The sequence below is a fragment of the Natator depressus genome, chromosome 21 (assembly GCF_965152275.1).
Source record: "Natator depressus isolate rNatDep1 chromosome 21, rNatDep2.hap1, whole genome shotgun sequence".
NCBI classification, from domain to species: Eukaryota; Metazoa; Chordata; order Testudines; family Cheloniidae; genus Natator; species Natator depressus.
The window spans coordinates 14,080,636-14,107,845 of NC_134254.1; the positions used below are offsets into that span (position 1 = coordinate 14,080,636).

Consider the following 27,210-nt stretch of genomic DNA (forward strand, 5'->3'; position numbering starts at 1 on the left):
CTGACTCCGACAGGGGCCGCTAGAGGAGAAATGCCCGCTGTGCCAGCCCAGCCACTAGGGGGAGCCCCAGCAGCGAGCGCACTCTGTCAGTGCGGCTTATGGAATGGAACCGAAACTCTGCCCTGAGACATGGAGACAGCCAGAGTGGCTGTATGAGGAAATATAAGGGACAAATGGACAGATCTTGCTGTAAGGCAGCGGTTCTCAAACTTCATTGCACGGCCACCCCCTTCTGACAACAAAAATTACTACGGCTCCGGCGGGGGGAGGTGGGGTGACAGAAGCCTGAGCCCACCTGAGCCCCACCACCCTGGGCAGGGGGGGCCAAAGCCGAAGCCCAAGGACTTCATCCCCGGCCGGGGGTCCTGTAACCTGGGCCCTTCCGCCCCCAGCCAGTTTAACCCCAGCCCTGGTGACCTCACCAGAATGGGGTCGCAACCCACTTTGGGGTTGCTACCCACAGTTTGAGAACTGCTGATCGAAGGTACACTAGTGTGAACCGAGAGCGGTGGAGTTACTCCTGCTTCACACCAGTATAACTTAGGATCATAGGAATTGCCATAACAGATCAGAGCAACGTATACCTCCTCCAGCAGTGGCCAGGGGAAGGTGCAAGACGAGAACCCCCTCGTGGGCAATTATGGAATAACCTGCCTACAGGGGAAGCGTCTACCTAATGAAACTTTGCTTTCTGCCTAGAAGCTTGAAGGATTATAGCTTTTCCAGGCTTTTTTTTTTTTAATCTGTCTCTTCAATGCCCAAAGAGCAAATCACGTGTCTGTCACTCGAGGTGACCTTTAGTTCAAATTAAGGAAAACCACAGAGAAAGAAAGAACCAGTATAATGTCTTATGGTTGAGAGAGAGGGAGAGAGAGCACAGGGTGATTCACTCTGTAACAATCTGCATCTGAAATGAGCCACAGAATATCAGGGGAATTTCTCTGCTTTTAAAGGCGCAGTTCACAGGAAGCAGGATGACAGCCACTCTTGTCTGTTGTGTAGATAACATCAGGTAAAAAGACAAATACTGTAACCTTTGAAATCTGATCAGTAAGAAGGAGGAATCCCAGTGGAGAAACATCAAGGCCACTAGACAGGCAGGGAGTGAAAGGCCTGAGCTTTCACCACAGAGGATGCTTGGGGAACCATCTCCCCCAGGGTGACTCATTAGAGGTAGCAAAGAGCAAGCTGTGTTGGAGTGAGAGAGACGATGGGCCAGTCTGAGAGGTTAAACAGCGCTAAATCCCCAGGAGTGAATGGCATCTCCAGCGGGAATGACAGCCAGCACAGCTGAGCTGCTACCAACAGTAGCAATTTATCCCTGAAAACATCTGTTGTCTTTCCCCCGGGGTATCCTGTTGGGGGAGGGGAACTTGACATTTCATCGGATAAATTGGAGGGGAGCAAGGTGGAGAGGATGTGGGTGGGGAGGGGTGCACAGTAGTTGAGGAAGGATGATCGGGAGACCTGCCCTGTACACCCAGACTGGTTTCTAAGGTACATGGGCTTTTAACTGAATTGAAGTCTTCTTGTCACCCGGCCCACTCCCCTCTCTGTGCTCAGAGATGAGCATCACTTGGACCGGAGTTCCAAAGAAGGAGGCTAGCTGGTCGGAAACAAGTGTTCTAATTGTGCAGAGCATCCTCGTTGGGTGCTGGCAGGGAGGGTGACTCCCCCGAGCTGTTCCTGGCCAGCCCCAGACTCTCACACAAGACACCTGATCACAAGAAAGAACGATTGACAAAGTCCAGAGCAATCACAAAGAGCCACACAGCACTCGGGGTCCCTTCCTAAACAGCTGTGAGCCAAATGCACCGCGCTAGCCAGCCAGCCCGTCCACCCCCCTCCTTAGCCTGCTTGGGGGCACGTAGCCGTGTTCAGATACGAGTGCCAGCTTTGAACTGACAGCACCCTGGTTAAAAACAAAATCATCGGCACTGAGCTGAAATGCACTCGTAGGAGGTGAAAATCTCCCTTGCGCAGAGACGGTCCACGCATCACTTATGTGTGTGGCTACAGTTTTGGCACAGGACAGGACACGGGCAATAATAAATCACAGATTTATTGGGGCCCGAGCCTGAGCCCTGCTGCCCAGGGCTGAGTTATTGGAATTCTCAAGAAGTCACAGAGTTCTTGTAAAATCACAGAATCTGTGACAGGTTCGTTGCCTATGTGCCATTTTAGTGGAGGGGACCGTAGTGGTGGGCTTTGAGTGGCTTTGGGCGCTGGCCATCAGCATGGGAGTGGGTTTCTCCTTAGAGGTGTACGAAATTGCAACATGTAGGGTGAAATCCTGACTCCATTGAAATCAATGGGACTTTTGCTTTGGGGTCAGGATCCTTAGTAGTGATGCGAGATGCAGACATCTTGCTGCATCTGTCCTGCCTCCCACCAGCTCTTCCTCTTCGCTTTTCTCTCCCTTAGTTTTTGTTTCCCAGGGAGGGCAGGGAGTGAGCTGTGGAACAAGAGCCCCAATTCCCTCCACTAACAGAACTGGGGCATGCTGCACCCAGCGCCGGTTTCTTTGTAGCTGGCTGGCACTTTTGATTATTTTAATGAAAATCTTTATGCAAATAGGAGCAGGAGAAGGAGGTGGAAAATTCCCACAGCCCGTGAATCCGTGCTCATTGACATGCCCTGCATTCACCAGTTTGAGAAGCCTGCAGCATAAATGAATGAACAGAGGAAATTGCCTTCTCTCTAGCCTAATGTTAACTGGAGCCCCACCCACCCGTCACCCCTGCTCTTCTAGAACTAGTTCCTCTCCCAGGCCTGTCTCTTCCTACCTATCTTCCCGTAGTATCTTGAGCTGCAGCTAAGCACAGGCAACATGTGTTGTGTCTGGCCAGGAGAGTACAACAGCCTTCTACTGCTACCAGCTAACGGAGTTTGTTCTTTAGCTCACAGGGCAGTGCTTTTGTTCTCCAGTCCAAATGTTTACGCTGTCTCCTGCTTCTCCTCAGCTGCCACCTGTCCCTCTACAAGCCCACCCCCTCCTCTCCCTCCTGACTCTCTGGAGTTGTCACCTCCTCTTCCCCAGTCCCTCCCTGGCTGCTGCTGCTATCTATTCTTAGGATAACCAAAGCCATCTTCCCCAGCCGCATCTCCTGCTGTCAGGCGAAGTTGACTTTCTAGCTGTAAACTGCAAGGTCCAGACAGACATGTGCTCAGCTACCAAGGGAAGGAGCCTGGTGTGAGACCCTGGCTGGAACAGAAAGATACACAGGGCAAATATGTAGCTTGCCTGCACAGTAATGCCACTGTCAGTCTGGAGCAAATGGTGCACCTGACCCCGCTGCTGTCTAAGGTACTCAGCTGTCATTTTGTCCAAGCTCCTCACAGTCTTCAATGGATTGACCCTCACCACACCGGCATGAGGCCAGGCGTGCTATTATCCCTGACTGACACATGGCTGCTGAGCTTTAGGGAGGCTAAGTGACGTGCCCAGGGTCACACAGGAAGTCTGGCAGAGCAGGGACTTGAACACAGGTCTTCCAAATCCTAGGCTAGTGCTCTTGCCACTGGGCAATCCGGCCTGACTACTGGAGATCTCATCTTATCCGTGATCGAGCAGAAAGAGGAAAGGTCTGAGAAGGGCAGCAAAACTTACTAGTGAATGTGACAGGAGGAGAGATGAAAGAAAGAGAGCGTTTAGTGTGGGTGGAATTCTCTCCATGCAGAGGGCCAGCAAAAGCCCCCCGCAACGCCCTTCACTAATGCGCAGGCCTTGGCTCAGGGGTGAATTTCACCCGTGTGACTCCAACTCTTGTACAAAGAGAGCCTTTCTTTGGCATTACCAGAGCAGATACGGGCTGTTTTGGCAACGGATTGTGATGGTGGGTTGAGTGGGAGCTTTGAAGTCATCCTGGGTAAATGAGCGTAGCAGCTACAGAGGTGGTGAAGGAGAAGTGTCCTACAGGGCTCCCAGCTGGGTGCAGCTTCGGTGAGGATTCTCACTGTTGTTTGCATTCTTCTTTAGCGCCTGCGCTGGGGAGAGAATATTTGCCCGCATCAACATCTGCTTTTTCTTCAAGGAGAAACTGTGACTATTTTGTAGGCTGAACATTTAAACCAGGAAGATGCTAGTGAGTCACGTAAGACGAATTCTTGTGGTTTGATTCATCTTGATCTGTTGGGTGATCTGGAGCAAAACCTTCCCCAGGCAGAACAGTCCATTGTACCTACCCCTATTGACGCAGCCCTTGCCCTGCCCTGGTGTGACTCACCACCCAAAGCACAGGGCAGAGGAGAAGCGCCTTGTGTCTAAGGCTGGCATGGACCAGAGTGAATGGGGCTTCGAGGGCACTCTTGCCATGCCAGCCCTGCTTCACCAGCCTGAGGAGTGTCCTTGTCTGGCCCACATATGGGGGGCTATCACAGTTCTAGTGCTCAGAGACTGGGCATGATGGGCCAGTCCCCATATCCTTTCCCCATGCTGGTTACCTGTGCAGACCCAATCTGCCCCGATGACAGCTCTCTCTGAGCGGACGCCTCGCTGCCAGAGAGCAGTGCCATAGTGAGACGGAGGAGAGCTGTCCTGGCTCTGTGGAGACTCACCTGTGTCCCTGGGAGTCCCAGCCCTGTCCTGTGCTCTCTCCAGAGCGGACACTTCAGAACCATTTTGGCACTGGTTTTATTTCCGTGGTGTTCGTTTTCTGCTCCGATACCAGCCTGACCGGTGCTGGAGAATCTGCCTGAGGACTTGCTCGCTGCCTTCGGTTTGGATCAACATTGCCGGTGAATGAGTGCCAGCGTTCAGAGGCAGGTGCCCAGCTGTGCCAGGGGCCGTCGCCTGCTTTCCTCTCTCCTCGGCATGGTGGCAGCCGTGGGAGTGCTTCCACAGCAGGAGGGGTTGAGAATCGGCAGCCCTATTGTCTCCCACGGCGCCTCTTCTCCGTCACTATCTGGACACCTCTGTGGCCCTCCCCCTCTTCCTGCTGCTTCTCCCCACATGTTCCCTTCCCACCGTCCAGAAGCAGCAGTGGGAGGAGCAGCCCTAGCAGACTTAGGACTGGTCTACACGGGGAAATGCCCTGGCATTACTCTTGCAGGGTAACTAGACAGCTATGGTTATACTTGTTTTGCTCCCCCTGGGGTCACTCTTATTCTATAGCTGTATTATTATACCCATGCTGTGCCATTTCTACCTGTAGACCAGCCCTGCTTCAGGTCTTCTTCTGCCTGCAGCCCTGTGAGCATCACAGGGAAATGTGTGCGACAGCAGCTACATCTCGGAGGAAATCCTTCCCCTGTAGGTCTAGTCCATCCATTGTTCCTTGTGCAGCCTCATTGCCAGCGTCATCAACAGGCTGATGGCTTGCAGTGAATGACACAACGTTCATTCAGTCGCCCATTGCTCTCACCTGGGGGTCTAAGATTCTGCTCTCCGCTATCCAGAGCAATTCCCTTGCAGTCAGTGGGTTTACACTGGGGTAACTCAGAGCACCTGGTCTCACCCCTGGTGTCTAGTATTTCCTGGGCACAGAACTACATTTCCCCTTATTATACAACTGGTTGCTGAAAGTGAGTGGTTGGATTGGCTGATGAGATATGCCCGTGTCATCATCTACCAGCTAATCATTACGTGAGAGATAAGGAGCTCCTATATATTAAGCTATGTCATATTGGCATGACTATTATGATCTGGCTAGCAAGGCCATGTAATGTGTAATGTGGGTCGGTGTAACTGTGTAATGTGGGTGGGTGATTAGAATGTCCTCTATCAATGTAGGGATTTGACTTTATAGGGAAATAGCAACAGGAAGGCCACACAACCAGTTTAGATAAGGGCACCCCAGCACACACTTGAAAGATAGTGTATCAAGGAGCCTGTATCTTATCTTCAACAAGCTGCATGCTGGGAGCTTGGAGATCAAAAGGGCACCCCAGGGCTAAACCTGTTATCAGGAGTAGAAAGGGGTCAGGGTCAGCTGCTGGCTCGGGAGACAGGCTGACACAGAGGAAGACACTGCAGCAAGAGCGTGTGGGTCTGATCAGTAATACGTTGCGAAGAAGGCTGTTTGGTCCCTGCTAGCCACTGGCACTGCTCCGGGAGAAGGGAACGCAACTGCAGGTTCTGAGCCCAGGTCAGCCCCGGGGAGGTAATTCAGGTTAGGACCAGGGGACTGCCACCCCAGCCAGTCTGAGAGTGGAAGAATCGTGAGTTCACCTGGAGGCACCTGAGAATGAAGGTGCTCTTGGTGAGAGCAGGCGGGGGTCAGTGGGGGAGGTCACCCAGGAACTGTGACAGGAATGTTCAGGTTGGAGTTTACCAGACCCCGCACCAGTGTTAAACCTAGAAAATGCAGCCGTACCGTTCGCAAACATTCACAATCATGAGTCGCCCTCCCAAAAAATGGTAAAATTGACTTATAAGTCATGAGATTATAAAAATAATAAGGGTTGGGTTCTTGTTCTTCATTTTCTGGGCCCTGAATCATTAGGAGTCACATTTTCCAGCTCTTCTCAACAGCCAGGGGGGCTGGGAACGTTCTTTCTTTCTTAAAGGAAAGCTGAGATTCTTCTCTAATCGCGTGAAGCCAGGAGATGAGGCTTCAAGAAAAGTGCAATGTATCACGGGACTCATCATAAAGCCGTGAGAGTTGGCAACACTGGGATGTTTCTTGTCCCAGATCCTGGTGTCAGGTGGTGGTAACAGAATGTCAGTTTTCGGTTTAAAAAATGATGTTTTTAGCCTTCTTGGCTGTGACGAAAAGCTTGCCTTGAGTGAGATCATAGGAGAGCCACCTTCCCCAATTCATCCTTAGTACAGATTTTAAAGAAAACATCCCATGTCCAAATTTAATCTAGGAAGGGTGGCTGATCATCGCTATATTGGTCTGTAGTCTCAAAAGTGTAAGTAAAATGTGCTATTCTTTACCAAAACAGCAGATGTTCAGTTGTGAGGAGGGAAATGGCTTCTATAAACGTCTCGATATTTTCTTTTGTCTTGTAATGCACAAGGGCTTGGTGAGAAAAATCAGTGTAGCCAATTGCTAGTCTCATGATATTTGGTGTTTTACTTAAAGCTCCAGCTCCTGGGGTCATGTTATTATGTGAGAACCTCAGCTTTCATTTTAAAGAAAGCACGTTTCTAACCCTTGTGGTTGCAGAGAATTGCTTGCAAATGTGACTGGGATGGGACCCAAAGTCTCAGAAAACAAACAAACAAAAACCCCAGCTTTTATTTTTCACTGTCTTAAGCTTTTTAAGCCAATTGCATTGTTTCATGGCTCAGCTATTAGCTGTGAATGCTCCGGGTTGGCAATATCATGAAATTGTCCCTTGCCAAGATCTCGTGGTCTCGGGGCAGAAGAAGCCAGTGCAGCACCCTGAAACTCCAGGAAACAAATGCTGCAGCGTGGCGTGCTCTGACCCAGGCAGGCATTCACTAATGGTCGGGCTCAGCAGAGAGGCCAAGACTAAAAGGGGCCATAAAGACTGAGCTATCTCTGAGGAATCCCCCAGATCACGGTTGATGCCTGCTGGCAGGGCCATAGGTGTGGGTAGCTTCCACTACAGCTGCCCTGTAGATAAATGGATAATGTATAACACCGGGGATATCAATCCAAGACCTTTCACGTGCCTTAAAGCCGTGACACAGTGTTGTAAGACTAAAGTTTATGGTCAGATGCAAACATGCAGTGTATGCATCTATGCAAATTAGATCACTAAAATATTTGCATAGAACAATCACATGGCACTGACACAGTGTCCCTAGCTGTTTCCCCAGAGGTCTCTTTGGAAGCCATGCAGAGACATCTGCCCAAGTCTGGACAGAGCCTGACATGACAGATCAAACGCGTGGGTTTAGGGACCTCCCGCTGATGCCAAGCCAGCAGCTGGCTTTGGTAGAAGGGGCCCCTGCTGCCTCCTAGCATGGTTTTGCTTGAGTGGATGGGTTCAACAAAAGCTCTTGGAGCCAGGGACCGTCATTTTGCTGTGTCTTGTACAGCGCCTATCACCCCAGAGTCCCGGTCCATAACGGCGGCTCCTTGGAGCGGTGGGACTAAAACAAGATAATTAGTACTAATAATAATAATCGTGTTGATTGCCAACAGGCTGTTTGAAAAGCACACGGAACTTTCCTGACGCCAGCCGTACGTTTCTGGCCTTCAGGGTTTCGCACCGTCCATGTGGTTAAATAAAAACATTATATCTCGGAGATAATGTCCCCACTCTGTTGGGAACCGCATCTCACAGCACCCGAGTGCTGCGGGTTGGCAACAGTAAGCCCAGCCCTCATGAGGTATCATTGCTCGTATCTTGAGAGTTTATTTTAAACCCATTGGGAACAGAGTGAATGCTACAAATCAAAGAGGGTCAGTCAGTGGGTAAAACATTCACAGAGGATGAGGATCAACTTTGTGTACATTAAATCACTGTTTTTACTGCTTGGCTGAAGGACACTTCATGAAATATGTGAGAATGTGAACACACCACACACTCATCACTGAGTTCCATTTCTTTGCCTTCTTTGGACAACATCCATTACATCCTGTGCAATGCCGTGTGGTATGAAGGATGCAGAAGGGGTATGAGGTCGCCATGCATGCCACACATCTTACATAGCGATCCCACCTACTCCTTACTTTCGCATTCCAGCGGTTATTTCCTAAAGACCTCGCTAATTTGCAGCACTTCTTCTTTATTCTCTGTTTTCGCTGGTTGGTTCCATTCAGTTGTCATAGGGAGTAGGAAGTTGTCTGTCGTGCTAATGTTACTTTGCTGTTTTATTGGATGAGGGCAGGGCACCTACCAGGGGATCTGTAGATTCCTGGAAGTCTGTGGCTTGCTTCCGGAGGGTGGAATGTGGACCTTTCTTCATAAATTCCTAGATTAAAGCCAAAAGAGTCCATCAGATCGTCTAGTTTGACTTCCTTTATATAGGGACCTGCCAAATTCATGGTCCATTTTGGTCAATTTCACAGTCATAGTATTTTTAAAAGAGCAAATTTCATGATTTCAGCTATTTAAATCTGAAATTTCATGTTATTGTAATTGTAGGGGTCCTGACCCAAAAAGGACTTTTGGGGGGGGGTTGCAAGGTTATTGTAGGGGGGGTTGTGGGACTGCTTCCCTAATACTTCTGCACAGCTGCTGGTGGTGGGGCTGCCATCGGAGCTGGGCAGCCGGAGCGCGGCGGCTGCTGGCTGGGAGCCCAGCTCTGAAGGCAGAGCCACTGCCAGCAGCGGTGCAGACGTAAGGACGGCCTGGTATGGTATTGCCACCCTTACTTCTGCGCGGCTGCCTGCAGAGCTGTCAGCAGCCACCGTTCTCCAGCCGCCCAGCTCTGACGCCAGCAGTAAGGGTGGCAATATCATACCAGGCTGCCCTTACTTCTGCGCTCCTGCTGGTGAAGGCTCTGCCTTCAGAGCTGGGTGCCTGGCCAATAGTCGCTGCTCTCCGGCCTCCCAGTTCTGAAGGCAGCGCACAAGAAGGATGGCCATACCGTGCCCAACCCCTAAAATAATCTTGTGACGCCCCCCCCCGCCCCCCCGTAACTCCCTTTTGGGTCAGGACCCCCAATTTGAGAAACGCTGGCCTCCCCTGTGAAATCTAGATGGTAGAGGGTAAAAGCCCACAAAGGACCAGATTTCACGGTCCGGGACGCATTTTTCAAGGCTGTGAATTTGATAGGGCCCTACATATATAACACCGGCCATAGAATTCCACCCAGTTACTTCCCTACATTGAGCCTTATATCAACTCTCAATTAACACGCCCCAATCAGGGTATCGCTGTGACAATTTCTAAGGTCCTGAGGAACAGCAATGTACGAAGGGAGGGCTCTTCAGTTTAGCAGACAAAAGGTATAACAAGTTCCAATGGCTGGACTGGTTTAGACAAGAAATAAGATGCAGTTTTTAAACTAAGGATAATTAACCATTGGAACAACTTGCCAAGGGCTGAGGTGGATTTGCCATCGCTGGAAAATTTTAAATCAAGACTGGGTGTTTTTCTAGAAGATCTGCTCTAGTTCCAACAGGAATTAACTCAGGGCAGGTCTCTGGCTTGTGCTATGCAGGAGCTCAGGCTAGATGATCACACTGGTCCCTTCTGGCCTTGGAATCTATGAAGGTTCTGGGCTAAATGTGTCTTCTACGTAATACGCGTTAGAGCTGGCCTGAGCCTACAGTCATAGTGCTTGTGAATGCCCGTTCAGCGTCCAAACAGGTGTGCAGTCTAACTATGCCAATATTCCTTGTTAGTTCCTATTTGTTGACATCTGAGCTTTTGTTTGCATAGAGTGGTCCCTGATCTGTATTCACTACTCATTCATTGTCCTAGAGGATTAAACAACTCCAGTTAACCAATCAGGGAGCAGTGTCAACTCTGTATGAGTCCGGTGACTCTGTACACAGGGAGGCCAGGCGTTGTAAAATACCCTCCAGATATCTAGTTGGGCACCTTTCTACCACACAAGTGTCTGCACCCCCAGTCACAGTGTGGATCGGAATCCAGCCAAGCCAGGCCATGGCTGTGGCTACTCTGGACTGGCCAGTTAAACCTGGGCCCTGTCACGCTGCAACTGGAGTGTGCCCAACTGACAACATGACCTGGCCCCAGAATTTTTTCCCAAACAGTTCTGACCCATTTCTCCCCAGTCCCTGCACTGGGGCTGTGTTGGTGGAACTGGAGTCAGAGGGCTCGTGTTCCCTGGAGGGCCTGTTACTGGGGGAGTGGGGACACCAGATGCACAGGGAACCGGATGAGTTCGACTGGAAGCAGCTCAGCTACACGGACAAAACAGTGCACAGGGTTTCATACAGTCCCACTAGTTCAGTTTCACCTGCGGGCAGCCTTGCTCTTTACAAATGACACACTCTGTGCTGTGATAACACTGGCAGCTGCGTTCTCATCCCCTTCATCTTCAAGCCTTAGGCAAATTGATGGAGCGAGTGTAGAACAAAGTGAATTCATGCCGATGGTTCCCTGTTTGTTGTCGCTCTCATTTATCCGTCAGGGGAGATCTGTTGGCCTCGCATGATGGGATTCACCTCGATTTGCTTGACCTTGCTCTGCTTGGTCTGGCGTTGAATCAATGCCGTCTATCTGTGCGGGCAGCAATGCAAAGACAGCCAAGAGAACTTTCTAACATCCGCAGCAAGTTCTTCTTTGGCAACAGGCCTGTACAAGGGGCCAGAGTCCCTGTGTTGGTCCCTGTCACTCTCCGAGCCCAGAGCTGGGCAGGTGTGGGTGTGTAAGGAACAAGGAGAAGGCCTGGCAGGTTCCTCTCCATCCAGGCTATGAGGGCAGTGTGTGTGTCCTAATTCCCAGGGCTTCCCACTCTGAGCCGTACAGGGGATGGGGAAATAGGCGTTCTGTATTAAGGACCCTAATATATGGTTCAGTGCTGACTTGAAAGCCTCTGCCTAGAGACTGAAGGTCCTAGAGCAGGTCCAGCTGAGCCTCCCTGGGCAGCTGAGCCTGGGACAACCCTGCCCAGAGCCATATGTCATTGACATCCGTGCAAACGGAATATGAAATGCACTCAAATCAGAACAGAAAGGTTTGCACCAGTGTGGACACGTCTACACTATGGCAGCCTCACACACATTCCCAGAACACCGGACATCACTTCCGGAAGCAGCGTGGGCCGGCCCTCGCCGGCGTGACCTCTCATGCACAGGGCGTGCGAGGTCATGCCCCAACAGGGATGCCATTTTGAGGAGTGTACTGCCTCACCCCTGCTGGCGTGACTCGCACGCACAGTGCATGTGACAACATGCTGCCGGAGCGGGGCACCATCTTTAAGAGCGCACTGCCCAGCCCCCAGCAGCATGACCTCACACAGGGTGCTTTCCAGGTCATGCCAGAGGAGAAAGAGTGGTGCGCTGTTAAAAATGGTGTCTCCCGTCTAACCCTGGACAAAAGCACTTCTGGTTTTGTCCCAGTACCAGACGGGGGAGAAACTACATCTCCAGCTCGAAGTGTAAACATACCCTGTAAATGACACGCAAGGTGCAAAGCTGGTGAAAAATCAGACCCTTGAAGCCTGAAAGCTGGAGCAGTTTGGGCATGCACCTTAAATATCGTAGGAATGGCTTCTTGTATGGAATATGAGTTCGGAAGTATCCTGTTTTCCTGGATTTTGTGCAAATTTTGGTAGAACACTGGACTATTGGGTATAATGCGACATACAGAACAATCAACACCGAAAAATTCCTGACCTGGTCCCCCTGTGCCACCTTTGGTGCAGGACCCAACTCCAGTAGGCTTGCTCTGAGCATGACTGCTGGCTTGGCCCCACACGCGAGATAGGTGGGGAACACGTAGTTTGAGAATCAGGCCAGGACTACACACAGATATTGTACCAGTGTCAGTGCATGTGTGTGACTTTTTATCAATATAGTGGCACTGTTACAACCCCTAGTGTTGGCTAGTGTAAATGTGATCGTCCTGTACGGGAATCATCTACACTGGTGTCCGTGCTTTTATACCCAGATAACTTCATCCGCCCCAGGGAAGCTGTCCAGCTTTTACTGTACAGGTATAGTTAAAGGGATCTAACTTCTATGTGTAGGCAAGATGCTTTTGAAAATGTTACCCATTATGCCATCCAATTTACCCTCACTGGGTGCTTTCTGCAAAACTATCATTTTCTTGCTCATCTTATGTTGCCTGCTCTCACTACAGTAGGGACAGATTCACGTACCGATTTATTCTTCAGCTGACTTGGCCCATCTGCCTTCAATTGCTCTATAAATTCTCTCCCTCTCACCCCTGCCTTTTCCTCCTCCCCTGGGCATAGTCATTTCCATACAGGTGTCCTGTCATTCTCCTGCTTTAATTGTCAGGCCTAAGCATTTTGCATTTTGCTTTCCCCGGACCCAGCTTCTCCCTCTCACTTTGGCAAGGCTGGAAGCACAGAACCCGTCACATTTCTGCTGATTTTTTATTTTTTGCCATCGTTTGTTGTTTATCCAACGTTTAGTGCTTTTCCAACAATGATGCTAGTCAGATTGGACTCCACTCATCGATACACTAAGAAAACACACAATCAGCGAGATGACAAGCGGAAAGGGCACGGTGGACAGGAAAAGTAAGGACTGGTCAATTTCTGCAACCTAGATTTTTTTTCCCCCCTTGTATTCCTCTTCCTCGCTGTCGCTAGGACATTTCCACCAAAACTGGCCATCAGTGACTTCTGGGGCTCCTGAGCACTGCTGCAAGCAGAGCTACCAGTAAAGATCAGAGTGTCTTTGTTAGTATAACACGCTGTACTCCTGGCCCTGGACACGCACCGAACTTGGATTGGCTTTGCTAGAATCGGTTTTTAAACAATTTATTTAAACCAGAGTAAACCCAGGGTGGACACACAAAATCCTGGTTTCCAGTGGCCTTCAATTAGTTCAGCTTGTGTCTGTAAAGCCAGTGCAGCATCAGTGGGCAGTGCAGAACTAGGAAGCAGGATGGTGTCCAGGTTTACTCTGCAGTTAAAGGTGTGATAGCAGTAGTGTGCAGTTGGTGGCTTGTGTACAGAGGGCAGGCTGCTATCGATTTGCTGTGCTCGCGATTCATATTTAGTAGCAACCACAGGGCATTCTTCTCCGCTGACTGCCCCTGCATGGGTAGATGTACTCGAGCTAGCTTTAATCTGGCTAGTTTGTAGGAGCAGGGAAGCTATGCCAGCCTGGACTAGCCACTTGAGTACATGCCCAGAGATCCTGAAAGACAGCAGCACTGCTCCCTTGTGCGTAGACAGGGCCCGAGAGCTTTTCTCTGTGGGGATCTCAAAGAGCCTTGCACACTCTGTGCAGCAGAGATGGGGTTAAGGTAAGAGAAAATGGGTGAGCCCTTTCCCCCTCGACTGCTCCGGCTTACATCAGGGAGCAAGATGGGCACTGGACAGCCCACAAATCAAGGAGCTGCAAAGGGACTGAAAGCCACCTTTGCTGCAGCCCCCCTGAGCTGCTGGGGTGCTGGCCAGGGTCAGGGCCTGTGATTTCAGGTTGCTTTTGTTAATGCTCAAACGCCTGAATAAAGTGCTGAAAGGAAAGCTTTTGTGTTTAAGATTAAACAGCCAGGAGCCCCTCCATCTCCAACAGAGTGGGGACGGTCAGGCTGACCTTCCTGGCGCCGCTACGGCCTTGTCTATGCTAGTAAGTTGTACTGTGTTAACTCTCGTGGTATAGTTAAAGCAGTACCACTGCCCACCCCCACATCCTCGTGTGGGCTCACGTATAAAGAAGCTTTATAGTGGTAGAGCAGTTCTGCAGGGGAAGGGCACGTGTACTAGGATAAGGCCCAGGTGTAACTGCGTCCACAGTGGACTTGGTCCTGGCATGACAAGTCTGGTCAATAAAATCACACGCTAACTGAGAGCGTTCTCCCCGTTGCCCTTTCGAGTGTAGGCCAGGCCTAAGGTACAAAAAAGGCAGGAGAAGAAACATTGTATGTGCGTGTGCAGGGTCCTTTCCTAGCCGCGTCACCCACCGCGATGAAACAAACAAGGGTTCAGACCCAAGTGGTGTTTGAGTGACTTGCCCATGGTCACGCAAGTCGTCTGAGGCTGACATAGAAGCCTGCTGGGCCAACTCCTGGCCAGGTGCTTTAACCACCAGTCGCCCTTTCCCAGCGCTCTCAGGCATGGCGGAGTTCCAGTCACGACAGTATCTGGAACGGCCCTCTTTGTTCATAGCCCTTCAGACCAGCTATTTGGAGCTGCTGGGAATGGGTCAAATTCAGAGGCAAATGTTTTGCTTTGGAGCAGAGAAGCAGTGGCAGCCAGGGGGCTCCTGCACACAGGTGCATTGGGTGGACCCTGGATAGCACCGAAGGTTCCTGGCAGGTGAAGGCTGACAGGAGACTTTCTGTGGAGAAGAGCAGGTTCCGTGACCGGCTAACCCCATCGCTTTTCTATCACAGGTTGCACCGGGAGCTCAGTGCACATTACTGGCCCAACACAAAGACTCCCGTTACCTTCAACGGGGTTTGGATCAGGCCTTGGAAAAAAAGGCACTGTGCCATTTACACAAAAGAAACGACACCTCTAATTGTATCTGTGGATGTTTCTGCTTTCCCCGTGCCGCTGACCTGGCTGCCTGGGAGCTATCCACTTAGTTGTGTTACTCCCACTGCCAGTCGCGCCACTGAGCCCTGCTCACCACCCTGGACCTTGTGCATCGCTTACGCTATCCGGGTTCACCCTGAGAGGAAGGACCTGAGCCATTTCCGGGAGTTTCCATTCCACAGGTGAGACGGGAGGATTTAGAATCAAGAGCTGCCGAGGGGCCCAGCAGGACGAGTGTGGATGGACATCCCATGCCTACGGCCAGGAGGAGGCCACCCACCAGAGCAACAGGTGCTGTCTCAATACCATCCCCTGACCTGAAGCCTGGCAGAGATCCAGGATATGGGCAGTTAGCACTGCAGACTGTTTGCTAGATTTTCAACAAGCTTGCTGAGAAGAGGGAGCCTAGACCCGGGTAGTTTGCAAAGTCTAAGGTGAGGTTTCTGCATGCTGTAGCATAGGTGGTAGATTGCACTCATGGGAGATGTTGACGGTTCTTTAGAGGCAGGGTCCCAGCTGTTCTCCATACCACGCAGACACGCCTAGGGTCAGCGTCACAGCTTGTGGCCTGGGTTGCCATCAGTACATCCAGGACTCATTGCGTAACCGGCATGAATGCTTCGGAGGAGGGTGCTGTGCGTCTGGTCTTGCTCTCGGTGGCCCATGCAGCTGTCCCCGATGTAACAGATCTTCTCTACAAAGTGAGAAGACAGTGGGAGGTGCTGGACTCTGTGGCTGAGTTTATGCAGAGTTCTGTGGGTTGTGTTTTTGCAGCCTGTCTGGTGGAGAAGTTGGGACTCTTCCCACCCTTCTTGGCAATGGTGTTGGTTCAGAGACTCTCTGTACCAGACCGTCTTGTCCATCAGTCAAGTTTGAGTTCTTTTCTTTCCTATGTTGTCTGCCATAGGTCTGTAAGGGTGACTCCCTGGTTATAGAGCCCCTTCTGTGTCTGATCCGCAGGGGCTGGGAGTCTGTTACCTCACCCACCTGGTGAGGTAGCCTCTGGATCTCAAGTTGTAGCAGCTCGTGCTTTTAGCTCTGGCGGTCCCCGGCTGCTAGCCGTGATGAGCGCTCTCATGTAGTGGGTTTCAGCCGGGATCTGAATGGTTGCTGCTCTCAGACATTTGAAATGAACGACCTGGACCCAGAGGAAGTATTGAACGCTCTGGTGGTGTGTGCTGTGTACTCCTCTGTGCCTGACCCAGGGGGTGCGAGTCTGTTACAGCTCTAAGCTAGAGAGCTGGCTCGTTAGCTGTGAAGATCCCTGAGTCGATCCCTGGGTCTGGCCAAGATGGCAGCCATCACACGAGCTCTCTAGAGCAGGGGCTGTGGTTTCTGGAGTTACAGAGTTAAAGGCCAGAAGGAACCAGCAGATCATCCAGCATGCCCTCCCGTGCATCACAGGACACCAACCCCACCCAGCACCCACACACTAAACCACACAACTGAAATGAGACCGAAGTCTTACAGCCCACAGGAGACTAGACTATTGTGGGCCGCAGGCAGAGAACAGGAGGGTCTGAGGTGCACCACTGCCCGAAGCCCCCGCAATGGTAGAGAAATGATTACGTGAGAGAGACCCATATAATCCTGGCAAGTGACCTGCCCCACATGTTGCAGATAGGGTTGCCAGGCATCCGGTTTTTGACTAGGAGTCCAGTCAGCGGCGCAGTGGGGCTAAGGCAGGCTCCCTGCCCGGTTCCACACGGCTCCCGGAAGTGGCCGGCATGTCCCTGCGGCCTCTAGGCACAGGGGCAATCAGGGAAGCTCCATGCACTGCCCCTGCCCCGAGTGCTGGCTCCGCAGCTCCCATTGGCCAGGAACCATGGCCAATGGGAGCTGCGGGGACGCCGCCTGCGGGCATGGGCAGTGCGCACTGCACAGAGCCACCTGCCTGTCCCTGCACCGCCGGCCGGGAACCACCTGAGGTAAGTGCCGCCCAGCCAGAGCCTGCACCCCCTTCCACACTCCAAGCCCACCTGAGCTCCCACCCACACCCAAACTTCCTCCCAGAGCCCGCACCCCAACCCCCTGCCTCAGCCCTGAGCCCCCTCACGGAGCCCACACCCCAACCCCCTGCCCCAGCCCTGAGCCCCCTCCCAGAGCCCGCACCCCAACCCCCTGCCTCAGCCCCGAGCCCCCTCACAGAGCCTGCACCCCCTCCCACACTCCAAGCCCACCTGAGCTCCCACCCACACCCAAACTTCCTCCCAGAGCCCGTACCCCATCCCCCTGCCCCAGCCCTGAGCCCCCTCACAGAGCCTGCACCCCATCCCCCTGCCCCAGCCCTGAGCCCCCTCACGGAGCCCACACCCCAACCCCCTGCCCCAGCCCTGAGCCCCCTCACAGAGCCCGCACCCCCTCCTACACCCCAACCATCTGCCTCACCCCTGACCCCCCTCCTGCACGCCAAACCCCTCATCCCTGGCCCCACCCCAGAGCCCACACACCCAGCCAGAGCCCGCGCCCCCTCCCGCACACCAGCCCCCCTGCCCCAGCCCTGAGCTTGCTCCCACACCCCTCGGCTCTAGCCTGGAGCCCTCTCCTGCACCCCAAACCCCTCATCCCCGGCCCCACTCCAGAGCTTGAACCCCCACCCGGAACCCTCACCCCATCTCACATCCCAACCCCCTGCTCCAGCCTGGAGCCCCCTCCTGCATGCTGACCCCCTCGTTTCTGGCCCCACCCCAGAGCCTGCATCCCCAGCTGGAGCCCTCACTCCCTCCTGCACCCCAACCTCCTGCCCCAACCCAGTGAAAGTGAGTGAAGGTGGGGGAGAGCGAGCAACGGAGGGAAGCGGGATGGAGTGAGTGGAGGCGGGGCCTCGGAGAAGGGGCAGGGAGGGAGCAGGGCAAAGGTGTTCGGTTTTGTGTGATTAGAAAGTTGGCAACCCTAGCTGTGGAGGAAGGCAAAAAACCCAGGGTCCTGGCCAATCTGACGGGGGGGGGGGGGGAATTTCTTGCCAACCCCGCATACGGCGATCAGTTAGACCCAGAGCATGTAAGCAAGAAACAGCCAGCCAAGCACCTCACAGAGCGACCGCTCAGTGCCACCACAGAGCCCTGGCACGCCTGGTCCTATGTCCCATCTCCAGCTGGGGCCATCCCGGATGCTTCAGAGGAAGGAGATTCAAAAAACCAAAACCAGAACACATTGCGGGGGGGGGAACATCGCTTTCTGACCCCGGCAAGTGGCTGGTTGAAACCTTGAAGCATGAGCTTGTAGGAACATGAGACACAGCCCTGGGCCCGGGGCTCACTTCCAGCGTATGTGGCCTGCACTCAGTAACCTTTTTGGGGGGCTGCCACCATAGAACTAAAGAACAGTGATAAATTAACAAGTTTCCATTATGACTCCCTCTGGTGATAAGTGATTATTTTCAGTCAGTGAGCAAGCAGCTGGGAATAAGTACCCAGCTTCAGCCTCATAAAAGTTTATCTTTTTTACAACGTGTCCTTTAAACACTTCCTGGAGAAACAGCTGTTCTTTACAATTTTTCATAGCACTCATTGTCCATGTCTCTGTGCAGCGGCCTTCAGGAGTCTGCAAGATCTGAAGCAAAGATAGGCAAGGGAAAAAGGAACAGAAACCTAAACTACCACAGATCAAAGCTTTTTTGTCAGGGGGATTTCCATGAGATCAGCAGCCATTCTGGCTTTTATTTCTGTGTAATCATAACTCAGATAAGCTGCATTTCAGTTGTACTTTTTCTTCCCCATGCACTTTGTCCAGCTTCATGTGATTAGCTGAGCCCTGTCTTCATTAGAGAACTTTTCACTGATTTATTTCCCTGGGGATCTTACTGGAATAAGATGTACCATTGTAAGAATTACTTTATTTGAGTCCAGCGCACCTGCTTGAGCTACTTGGAAAATTATAGCTATTTTCTACACACAAAAAATCCAAAGAAACCAAAAACATTTGTTTCGTGTGAAAATTTTCTCCAAAATTTTTAATTTTTTGTCAAAACAAAAGGGAAACATTTCATTTTGATTTGAATCTAAATGAATAATTGGGGGGAGGCAGTTTTGAGGGTATTCCCCCCCCATCTCTCCCTCCCTCATTTTTCCACTGGAAAAGGAGGGGGCGGGGCCCAAAATCTGAAAATGTTTTGTTTCAAATTAAACCCAAATGAAATTGAAAAATTTCAGATGACCCGGCCGTTTTCTGTAAAAACCTTTGTTTTTGCTGCTCGAAAAACATTTTTTGTAAAAAGAAAAAACCCTTTTGGATGAAAATTACATGTCTTCCAGTGCCATTTGTGGTTTGCCCTGGAGAATGGAATCATTATAGATAATACATGAGTACAAATTTCTCTAATGTGAACAGGGCCACACTCAGCCACCAACTCCGACTTACAATAATAAGAGGCTGCTGCTGGAAATGGAATCAGGCTAAGCTCTAAAGCAGACGCTGTTTTGAAAAAATACTGTAATTGTAACCTGAGTGTTGTGCTGTTCAGTGTGAATCTTCGCTGTCATGGTGATAGGTGGAGTTGAAAACCAAGAGAGAAGAAAAATCCATTAGCACAATGATGAGATACTGAAGGGGGATATAATAAAAGTGTAAATTCATAGAGTTGGAGGCCAGAAGGGACCATTACATCAGCTAGTCTTGCTTCCTGCATAACACAGGCCATTAAATTTCACCCAGTTATCTCTGCATTGAGTCCAATAACGTGTGTCTAGCTAAAGTCTCTCTTCTAGAAAGGCTCCAGTCTGGATCTGAAGACATCAAGAGATGGAGAATCTGCCACTTCCCTGGGGAGTTTGTTCCAAGGGTCAATCATCCTCACAATTAAACATTTGTCCCTGATTTCTAATTTGAATCGGTCTGGTTTTAACTCCCAGCCATCTCTCCTTGTTCTGCCTTTCTCCACTTCTAACCATGAGGCATAACAATAATGAATGTATTTGCTATTAATGTGATTTTTTTGAGCACTTGAACAGGTGCTGGGTACCACATAAACCCACAGTCCTGCCCTGAGGAAGACTAATTTCAGCATGACATAAATGAAGGTAAAAACAGTCCTGGAGATGGATGGAGGACAGAGGAGGATGAGGGTCCATTCACACCCCGATGGTCCCTCACTTCTCATGGGCTCCGTGGCTGGAGTTGAGTGTTGGTTGGGATTTCAGTGAGGTGAGGGAGTGGCGTGGAGATGGAAGAAGCATGAGGAAGAAGACGAAAGGGGTACCCAGGGGGCACTGGCAGAGAAGAGAGGGCTTGAGGGGATGACATAAAAGGGGATGACATCTATCTATCCATCAGAGTTTTATGCTGCTGCCCATCACCATAGGATCTGGGCACCTTTCCATGTAAAATAGCCAAGTCCCTAGTGGACTTTCTGGAATCTCTGAAGCTTCTCTGTTTTTAGGGTCAATCCTTGGGGTAGGATGTTTGGTTTTGATTTGGTTAGGTGTTATTAATTCCACTATTTAACTTTGTTTATTTATCCGGATAAGTCAGGGGTTCGGTAGAAGGGGGTACCTGGGTGGGGTGTGTCATTCTTATGATGCAAAAAACCTGTACTGCCCCCAGCCTCAGACATTAGTGTCTCCCAAGTGACCTCACACTAGCGCTGTTCTAAGCCCTTCTCCCAGTGTCGCTGACTCCTCCTGCCTCTTCTTGCATGCTCTTCGGGAGGCATGCTCACCATTATCCGTGCTGTAACGTGTCATTCTCGGGCACAAAGCAATAGTGGTAACAAAGGGCAGGGAAGCGTGTACAAACACCTACGCACAGGCATGTGCATGCCTATGCACGTGTGCACACAGACACAGAAACATGTACATTCTGATCCCATCTCTGATATAGACCACGGCTGACAGTTTTGTATTCCCACCCAATAAGCACTGGACATGGCTGTGGAGAGGAGCTGTCTGAGGGTCCCGAGCCAGGGGTCTGTTCTCCCCCCAGTGCAATTTAGGAAGGGGGGGTGCTATATGGCTTGTGAAACCGTAGACTACTGGGAACTGAATTGTGTGCGAGTGCAGAGACAGAGGAGCAGGCAGCATGGTGGGTGACATGCAGATGCGTGGCTGTTACAAATGCCCGAGACGGATCGGACGGGTTATGTGGAGAGCTGATGGGGGCTTTAGGGCAGGATGTATGTGGGGTACGGGAGGGGGTTGAAGGTAGGATTCTGGGAGGGTTGGGTGGGGGTAATGATGGGACAATGGGTACACTCTGTGTGTGTGGTCAGGGGAGATGGTGTGCAAGGACTATAAGAGACCTGTGTGAGTGTGGGGGTGCAGGCAGGAGAAGGTGTATGGTGGGGCGTCTCCCTGGGGCATAGGTAGTGTGTGTGGCGGGGTCTTTGTGTTGGTGGGGGTGGAGAGGCCATGTGTGATCTATGTGTGTCACCAGGTAGGGAGGGTGCTGAGGGTGTCGCCCATGGGATGTGGGATGTGGAGGGGGTCGGTGTAGCAAGCTGGGCGTGATGTGGCTGGGCCGTGTGGGGAAGTGGGGCAGGGCGGGCACTGGGAGGGTGTAGTGGAGTACAGGGGGGACCATGGGGCTGTGGTGGGTGTTATTTGCATTACCATTGCCCATAGGAACTCCCTGTCATGGCCCCATCCCCGTTGTGCCAGGCGCTGTTCAAACACAGAACAAAACAAAAGCCCCCGTCACAAGGAGCTTCTGGTCTAAGTAGAAGACAAGACACCAGGTGGATACAGACATACTGGGGAGCACAAGGAATGGGGTTTGGTGGCGTTGGGGTGAGAAGGGGTGGGTGTCTGTGCGTCAAGCCAGGGTGCGTGCTGTGCACACCATTACACGGGGGAGTCTAAGGGGGTGGAGGCCCATCAATTCTGGGCAGCGCTGGCTTGCACACACCCTGGAGCTTGGCAGGGTGATTATCATTTCCAGCAGGCTGAAGTGCTCTGGTGCAGGGTGGGGAAGGCAGGTTTCCTGCAGCCCGCCCAATGCCCTCCCTCTTCTGGGATACCATGCCCGCCAGATGGCCACTGGTTAGTGGAAAGCGGGTGTGACACAGCCAGAGCTCCCTTCTGCAGACATGCTCTCTGCTGGGATTCAAATGCACAAGCTGTAAATATCTAGGATCTCAACAGGAGAGGGCAGAGATGCTGTCTGAGCAGCTCGAGCCCAGAAAGGGCTCTTCACCAGGGGCCTCTGGGCACTGGAGACAGATTCCTCAGACCGAGACAGCACCAATCCCTGCTGTAAAATGCAGTACGCGGATGCGATCGATGCATTGCGCCCTCTGCCCACCCCACCCCCCCGCTCTCCGCACTGGCCCGGCTCCCCAACTACCTCCAGCCCCCCAGCGCCCACAGCAGATTCAAGCAGCCCCATTCTCTGAGCTATGAGATACAGCCCCGCCCCACCATTCCCTCCCCGCAAAGTGACGCTGCTCTGAGGGGCCTGCACCAGGGACTGGTACGGAGCCTGCTCTGCTCCCACTCAACTCACCGGGAGCCTGCGCACCCCACTTCCAGCAAATCCACTAACACTCAGAAATGGGAGCTGCAGCCCATTGGACCGGGGGTTCCCGGTGGCTCGCTCCTAGCCCTGCGAGGGCCGGAGAGAATAGGCTGCCGATGGGCATGGCTTTAGGTAAGTCTTTGTGAGTGGGGTTGAAACCGCTCAGTTATCATTCCCCTTTCCCCTGAGCTTGGCGCCACTGGACTCAGGGTGGCGAAGGCACTGGCCTTCACAGGCGGAGGGGTACATGAAATATTGTACTGCCCAATGGCAGTATTTAAACATCAGTAAAATATGTGGCATATACAGGGCATGTCCCACCCCGCTCCCCCTGAGGGGCTCTCCCTCCCAGCCCCCTGTCTAGCTCCCTGGAGGAGTTCTCTATCCCAGCTTTGCTGCCCCTCCAATCCACTGCCTTTCCAGGGGCTCCCCATCCTCCAGAGTTCTCTCTGGCCCTGGAGGTTCCTGCCTCCCATCGCTCCAAGTGAGGTATATCCCCCTTTTCCCTGCTCTGTCCAAATTCACAGGACCACCCCAAGTAGAGAGCGATGCCGCCCAAGCTCCCCTGTGCTTGCCACCAGCCAGCCCTTCCTTGCCTCCTCTACTCCCGGGGCCCCTGCCTCGCTGTTCATGCCACATGGCGCCTTTCTCCTGCGTCACCCGCCTCTGCCCAGAGGCTGCTCCCTTTCCGGAGTATAAATCACCGACTCAGAACACGGGCTCTGCTCGCAAAGGGAACAGCGAGCAATTCTCAGGCCAGCCGTCCTTCCCGTGGGAGCCAGCCTGCCCCTCCGGTTGATGGGAATCATTTCCCAGACGAGAGGTGGTTAGCAGGGGAAATAAAGGGGGACTGACTGCAGCAAACCCTTCTCCGATGGTAGATACACCAGAGCACGCTTATGGTTACTGAATAATTTATGCTCAGTGCTCTAATGAGCTTGGCAGCCTTTCCTTCCGCACCTCCCCTCCTCACGCTGCTCTGGGGGGCCATGACACACTCCAGTAGGCTCACCCCACCCTCTAACATCCTGCGTATTAGGACAGCAAAAGCCCAGACAGCTGTCATTCAAGGTGACCTGCAATGGGTTTGAGCCCTTACTTTGCTTACTCGTGTATAAAGCCCCATGAAGTGATTCATAGATTCATAGATTCATAGATATTTAGGTCAGAAGGGACCATTATGATCATCTAGTCTGACCTCCTGCACAATGCAGGCCACAGAATTTCACCCACCACTCCTACAAAAAAAACCTCACACCTATATCTGTGCTATTGAAGTCCTCAAATCGTAGTTTAAAGACTTCAAGGAGCAGAGAATCCTCCAGCAAGTGACCCGTGCCCCATGCTACAGAGGAAGACGAAAAAGCTCCAGGGCCTCTTCCAATCTGCCCTGGAGGAAAATTCCTTCCCGACCCCAAATATGGCGATCAGCTAAACCCTGAGCATATGGGGGTGGTACCGTTCCTTTCGGTTTGGTTTTTGCATCAGAGCTACTGAGCTTGTCTCCCCATTTTTTCTTGGGAGACTCGCTGGAGACCTGGCAGGGTTACGAGACCACCAGCACCACAGAAGTGAACCCTGAGCAATAGGTGAGGGAGGGAGGTTTAGTCTGACTGCTACGTTCCAATTTGTTGGTGTTCACACCTATCTAATTGAAATGCCCAACAAACAGTTGGTAGAAAGGCGTTCCTGGTTAAAGTTTCAACACCTCCATCCCTTCAGTTAAGCGTTAATAAAACTTTTGCTCCTCACCTCTACACCCTCCCTGGAGATTTTTTGCAAAAGCAGGGAAGGCAAGACCTGCTGTTCTGATGGTAAAACTTTTGTTGGGGGGTGTGAAATAAAACCTTCCAGGCTTTATTGATTGGTCTTGACGATATTTTTCAAAGGGGAACAACCCCAGAATGTTTTCCTGTGGCAGGTGGGTGCGATGGAGGGTTGAGCCGTGCAGAGCACCACCTAAGACTAGACAATGCTCTGTCTCTCCTGCCCCTCAGCCCAGGCCTCAGAGAAGGTAGGCCTGGTCCTCAGGAACTGACACATTAGGAAATGAAAAAGTTCTTGTCCAGAAGCTTCTCTTACTGGCAGCGGGGGGGCGGGGAATTGATTTCTCCTCCAGCCACCAGCTGGTACGGGAGGAACCTTTTTGCTGATTGCTGCCTCGGTGTCAGGACTCTTTTCTGTGGGGCTTCCCAGGCCACTCCACTCCAACTGAATACAGCCGTACGGAGCTGGAGAGCGCCCTTGGGCAGAGCCCCAGAAAGCCAGAAAGTCATTTTGCTGGGACACCCTGACTTTGCCATGTCAGTGTCCCCTGCTATTTATGCCACACGGCGATGCAAAATAACATCAGGCCGTCACGCTGTGGTGACAGTCCTGGCCCTTTAAAATCCCTCCTGACCGACAGGAAGGGGATAACTTTGTCACTTTAGATAAGCTATTACCAGCAGGAGAGTGGGTTTGTGTGTGTGGGGGGGGGGGTGAGAAAACCTGGATTTGTGCTGGAAATGGCTCAACTTGATTATCATACACATTGTAAGGAGAGTGATCACTTTAGATAAGCTATTACCAGCAGGAGAGTGGGATGGGAGGAGGTATTTTTTCATACTTTGTGTGTATAAAAAGATCTTCTACACTTTCCACAGTATGCATCCGATGAAGTGAGCTGTAGCTCATGAAAGTTATGCTCAAATAAATTGGTTAGTCTCTAAGGTGCCACAAGTCCTCCTTAACTTTGTCACAGGATCTCAGGGCCCGGCCCTGCACCTTGTGTGTCATTTGCATGTGTGCAAAGTGAGTGTGAAATGCTCCCACTGGTGGGAGTGGAGTGTTCTGCTTCCAGCCACTGCTAACTTGGCTGGACTGTGAACAGGTAACCTAGAAGTGAATGGGCCATAGCAATTCTCTGACCCCCACCCTCTTTGCGCTTAAAACTGTCTCTGGCCTCTGAGGTCAACGTAAAACTGCTGTAAGACCAGATTCAGTCCCCATCCCTCTCTCTGCCCCCACAAAGTCTCACCCCCTTAGTGCAGGAGCTTTCTCCTCTCCAGCCTCTGACCAGCCTGCCTGTGCCTCTCTGCCTCTCCATTCATCTCAGCTCCTTGATCCGGGCACCCCTCCTGGTGCACCCCCACCACCCTCCTCAGGCATTCACTCTATGGGTGATGCTGAGGCCAGATTTTCCAAAGAGCTCAGTATCCCACATGCGCCCATCATGGGCTCTTCTGCAGATTGGGCCACTTGTTTGGATGACTCCGTGGGAGCTGAATCTCTCAAAAATCCCCTTTTGCTGCAGGGCATGGAGCTAAGAAGTGACCCAAGCTGTGATTTCACCTGTATCTAACGCCGCGTGGTGTTTTCTGTCTCCTTCACAGGTACAAGAGTGTAGTGACACCCAAACGAGCAGCTGTGGCCATTGCTTGCTGCTGGATCGTTTCCCTGCTCGTGGGGCTGACCCCCATGTTTGGCTGGAACAACCTGAACAAGATAAGGAGGACTCAGGAGGCAAACGCTAGCCACACGGCGTTCATCATCAGGTGCCAGTTCGAGAACGTCATCAGCATGGAGTACATGGTGTATTTCAATTTCTTTGTCTGGGTGCTGCCCCCCTTGCTGCTGATGCTCATCATCTACCTGGAGGTCTTCAACCTGATCCGCAAGCAGCTCGACAAGAAGGTCTCGTCCAACTCATCGGATCCTCAGAAATATTACGGGAAGGAGCTGAAGATCGCCAAGTCCTTGGCACTGGTCCTCTTCCTGTTTGCACTGAGCTGGATCCCGCTGCACACGCTCAACTGCATCACCTTGTTTTGCTCGTCCTGCCAGACTCCCAGCATCCTGACATACATCGCTATTTTCCTGACTCACGGCAACTCGGCCATGAACCCCATCGTCTACGCCTTCCGGATCAAAAAATTCAGGACCACGTTCCTGCAAATCTGGCACCAGTACATCTGCTGTGAAACCGACAAGAACGCTAACAACCTGGACAACAACGAGCTTGGCACCTGGCCGCTACAGAGAGCAGGGACCATCCCAGATATGCCGTTCCTTGATTTAAAAAGTCCTTTTAATGTCCAAAGAGCAAACTTGGCTTCACCCCTTCCACACGCACACAATTGTAAATGACTGGTAGGGAAGGGGGAAGCAACGACCCAGGAGACCTGAGATGGTCAGACCAAGCTGACGTTTACCTGAGCTAGCATAGGGCATTATTTATTCACAGCCATTGTACTGTTCTGATATTGTAGCCTGCACTGTTCTTATTTTTTTTTTTAGGTTGAAGTGTATCTAGGTATTCAAAGGGGAATTGTCCAGTCAAGGATGTGATTTATCTTTAACTCAAATAAAAAAGAAAGACAGCAGCTCTGCAGCATTATGGATGGGTTCTCGCTCCCGGGGTCTCACTGCGGTGCTCGCTCTTAGAACTGGGACAGCCAGAGGCTGCTCAAATCTAAAAGGGGTATGAGACAGGAGAGGAGCACAGAGTGGGACAATGGGGAAGTGGCTTAAGGTTGTAAATATCCCCATGTCCTCTCTCCTACATCTCCCATAAGGATTCCTGTGATGCAGCCCCTCCCCTCACAGAGGGGGGAGAGTCGTGCATCATGGGAGATGTAGTCCGACCAGGGAGTCCAGCATGTTATGGAGAATGGGAGCATAAGGCACCCAAACTATTACTCCCATGAGGCACCGTGGCAGAATGTTGAATAGAAACATTTCAAAATTTGACCAAATTATTTTGC

General features: G+C 51.7%; 1 protein-coding gene across 2 annotated transcripts in view; it reads left to right on the plus strand.

The window, feature by feature from the left end:
* ADORA1 (adenosine A1 receptor) overlaps positions 1-26,824 on the plus strand; it is a 67,473-nt gene extending 40,649 nt beyond the window's left edge. For both annotated transcript variants that reach the window (XM_074936084.1, XM_074936083.1), the window contains exon 3: positions 25,840-26,824. In XM_074936084.1, the coding sequence (XP_074792185.1) occupies positions 25,840-26,593 (754 nt within the window). In that variant the 3' untranslated portion in view covers positions 26,594-26,824. The remainder of the gene's footprint in view (positions 1-25,839) is intronic.
* The last annotated feature ends 386 nt before the right edge of the window (positions 26,825-27,210 follow it).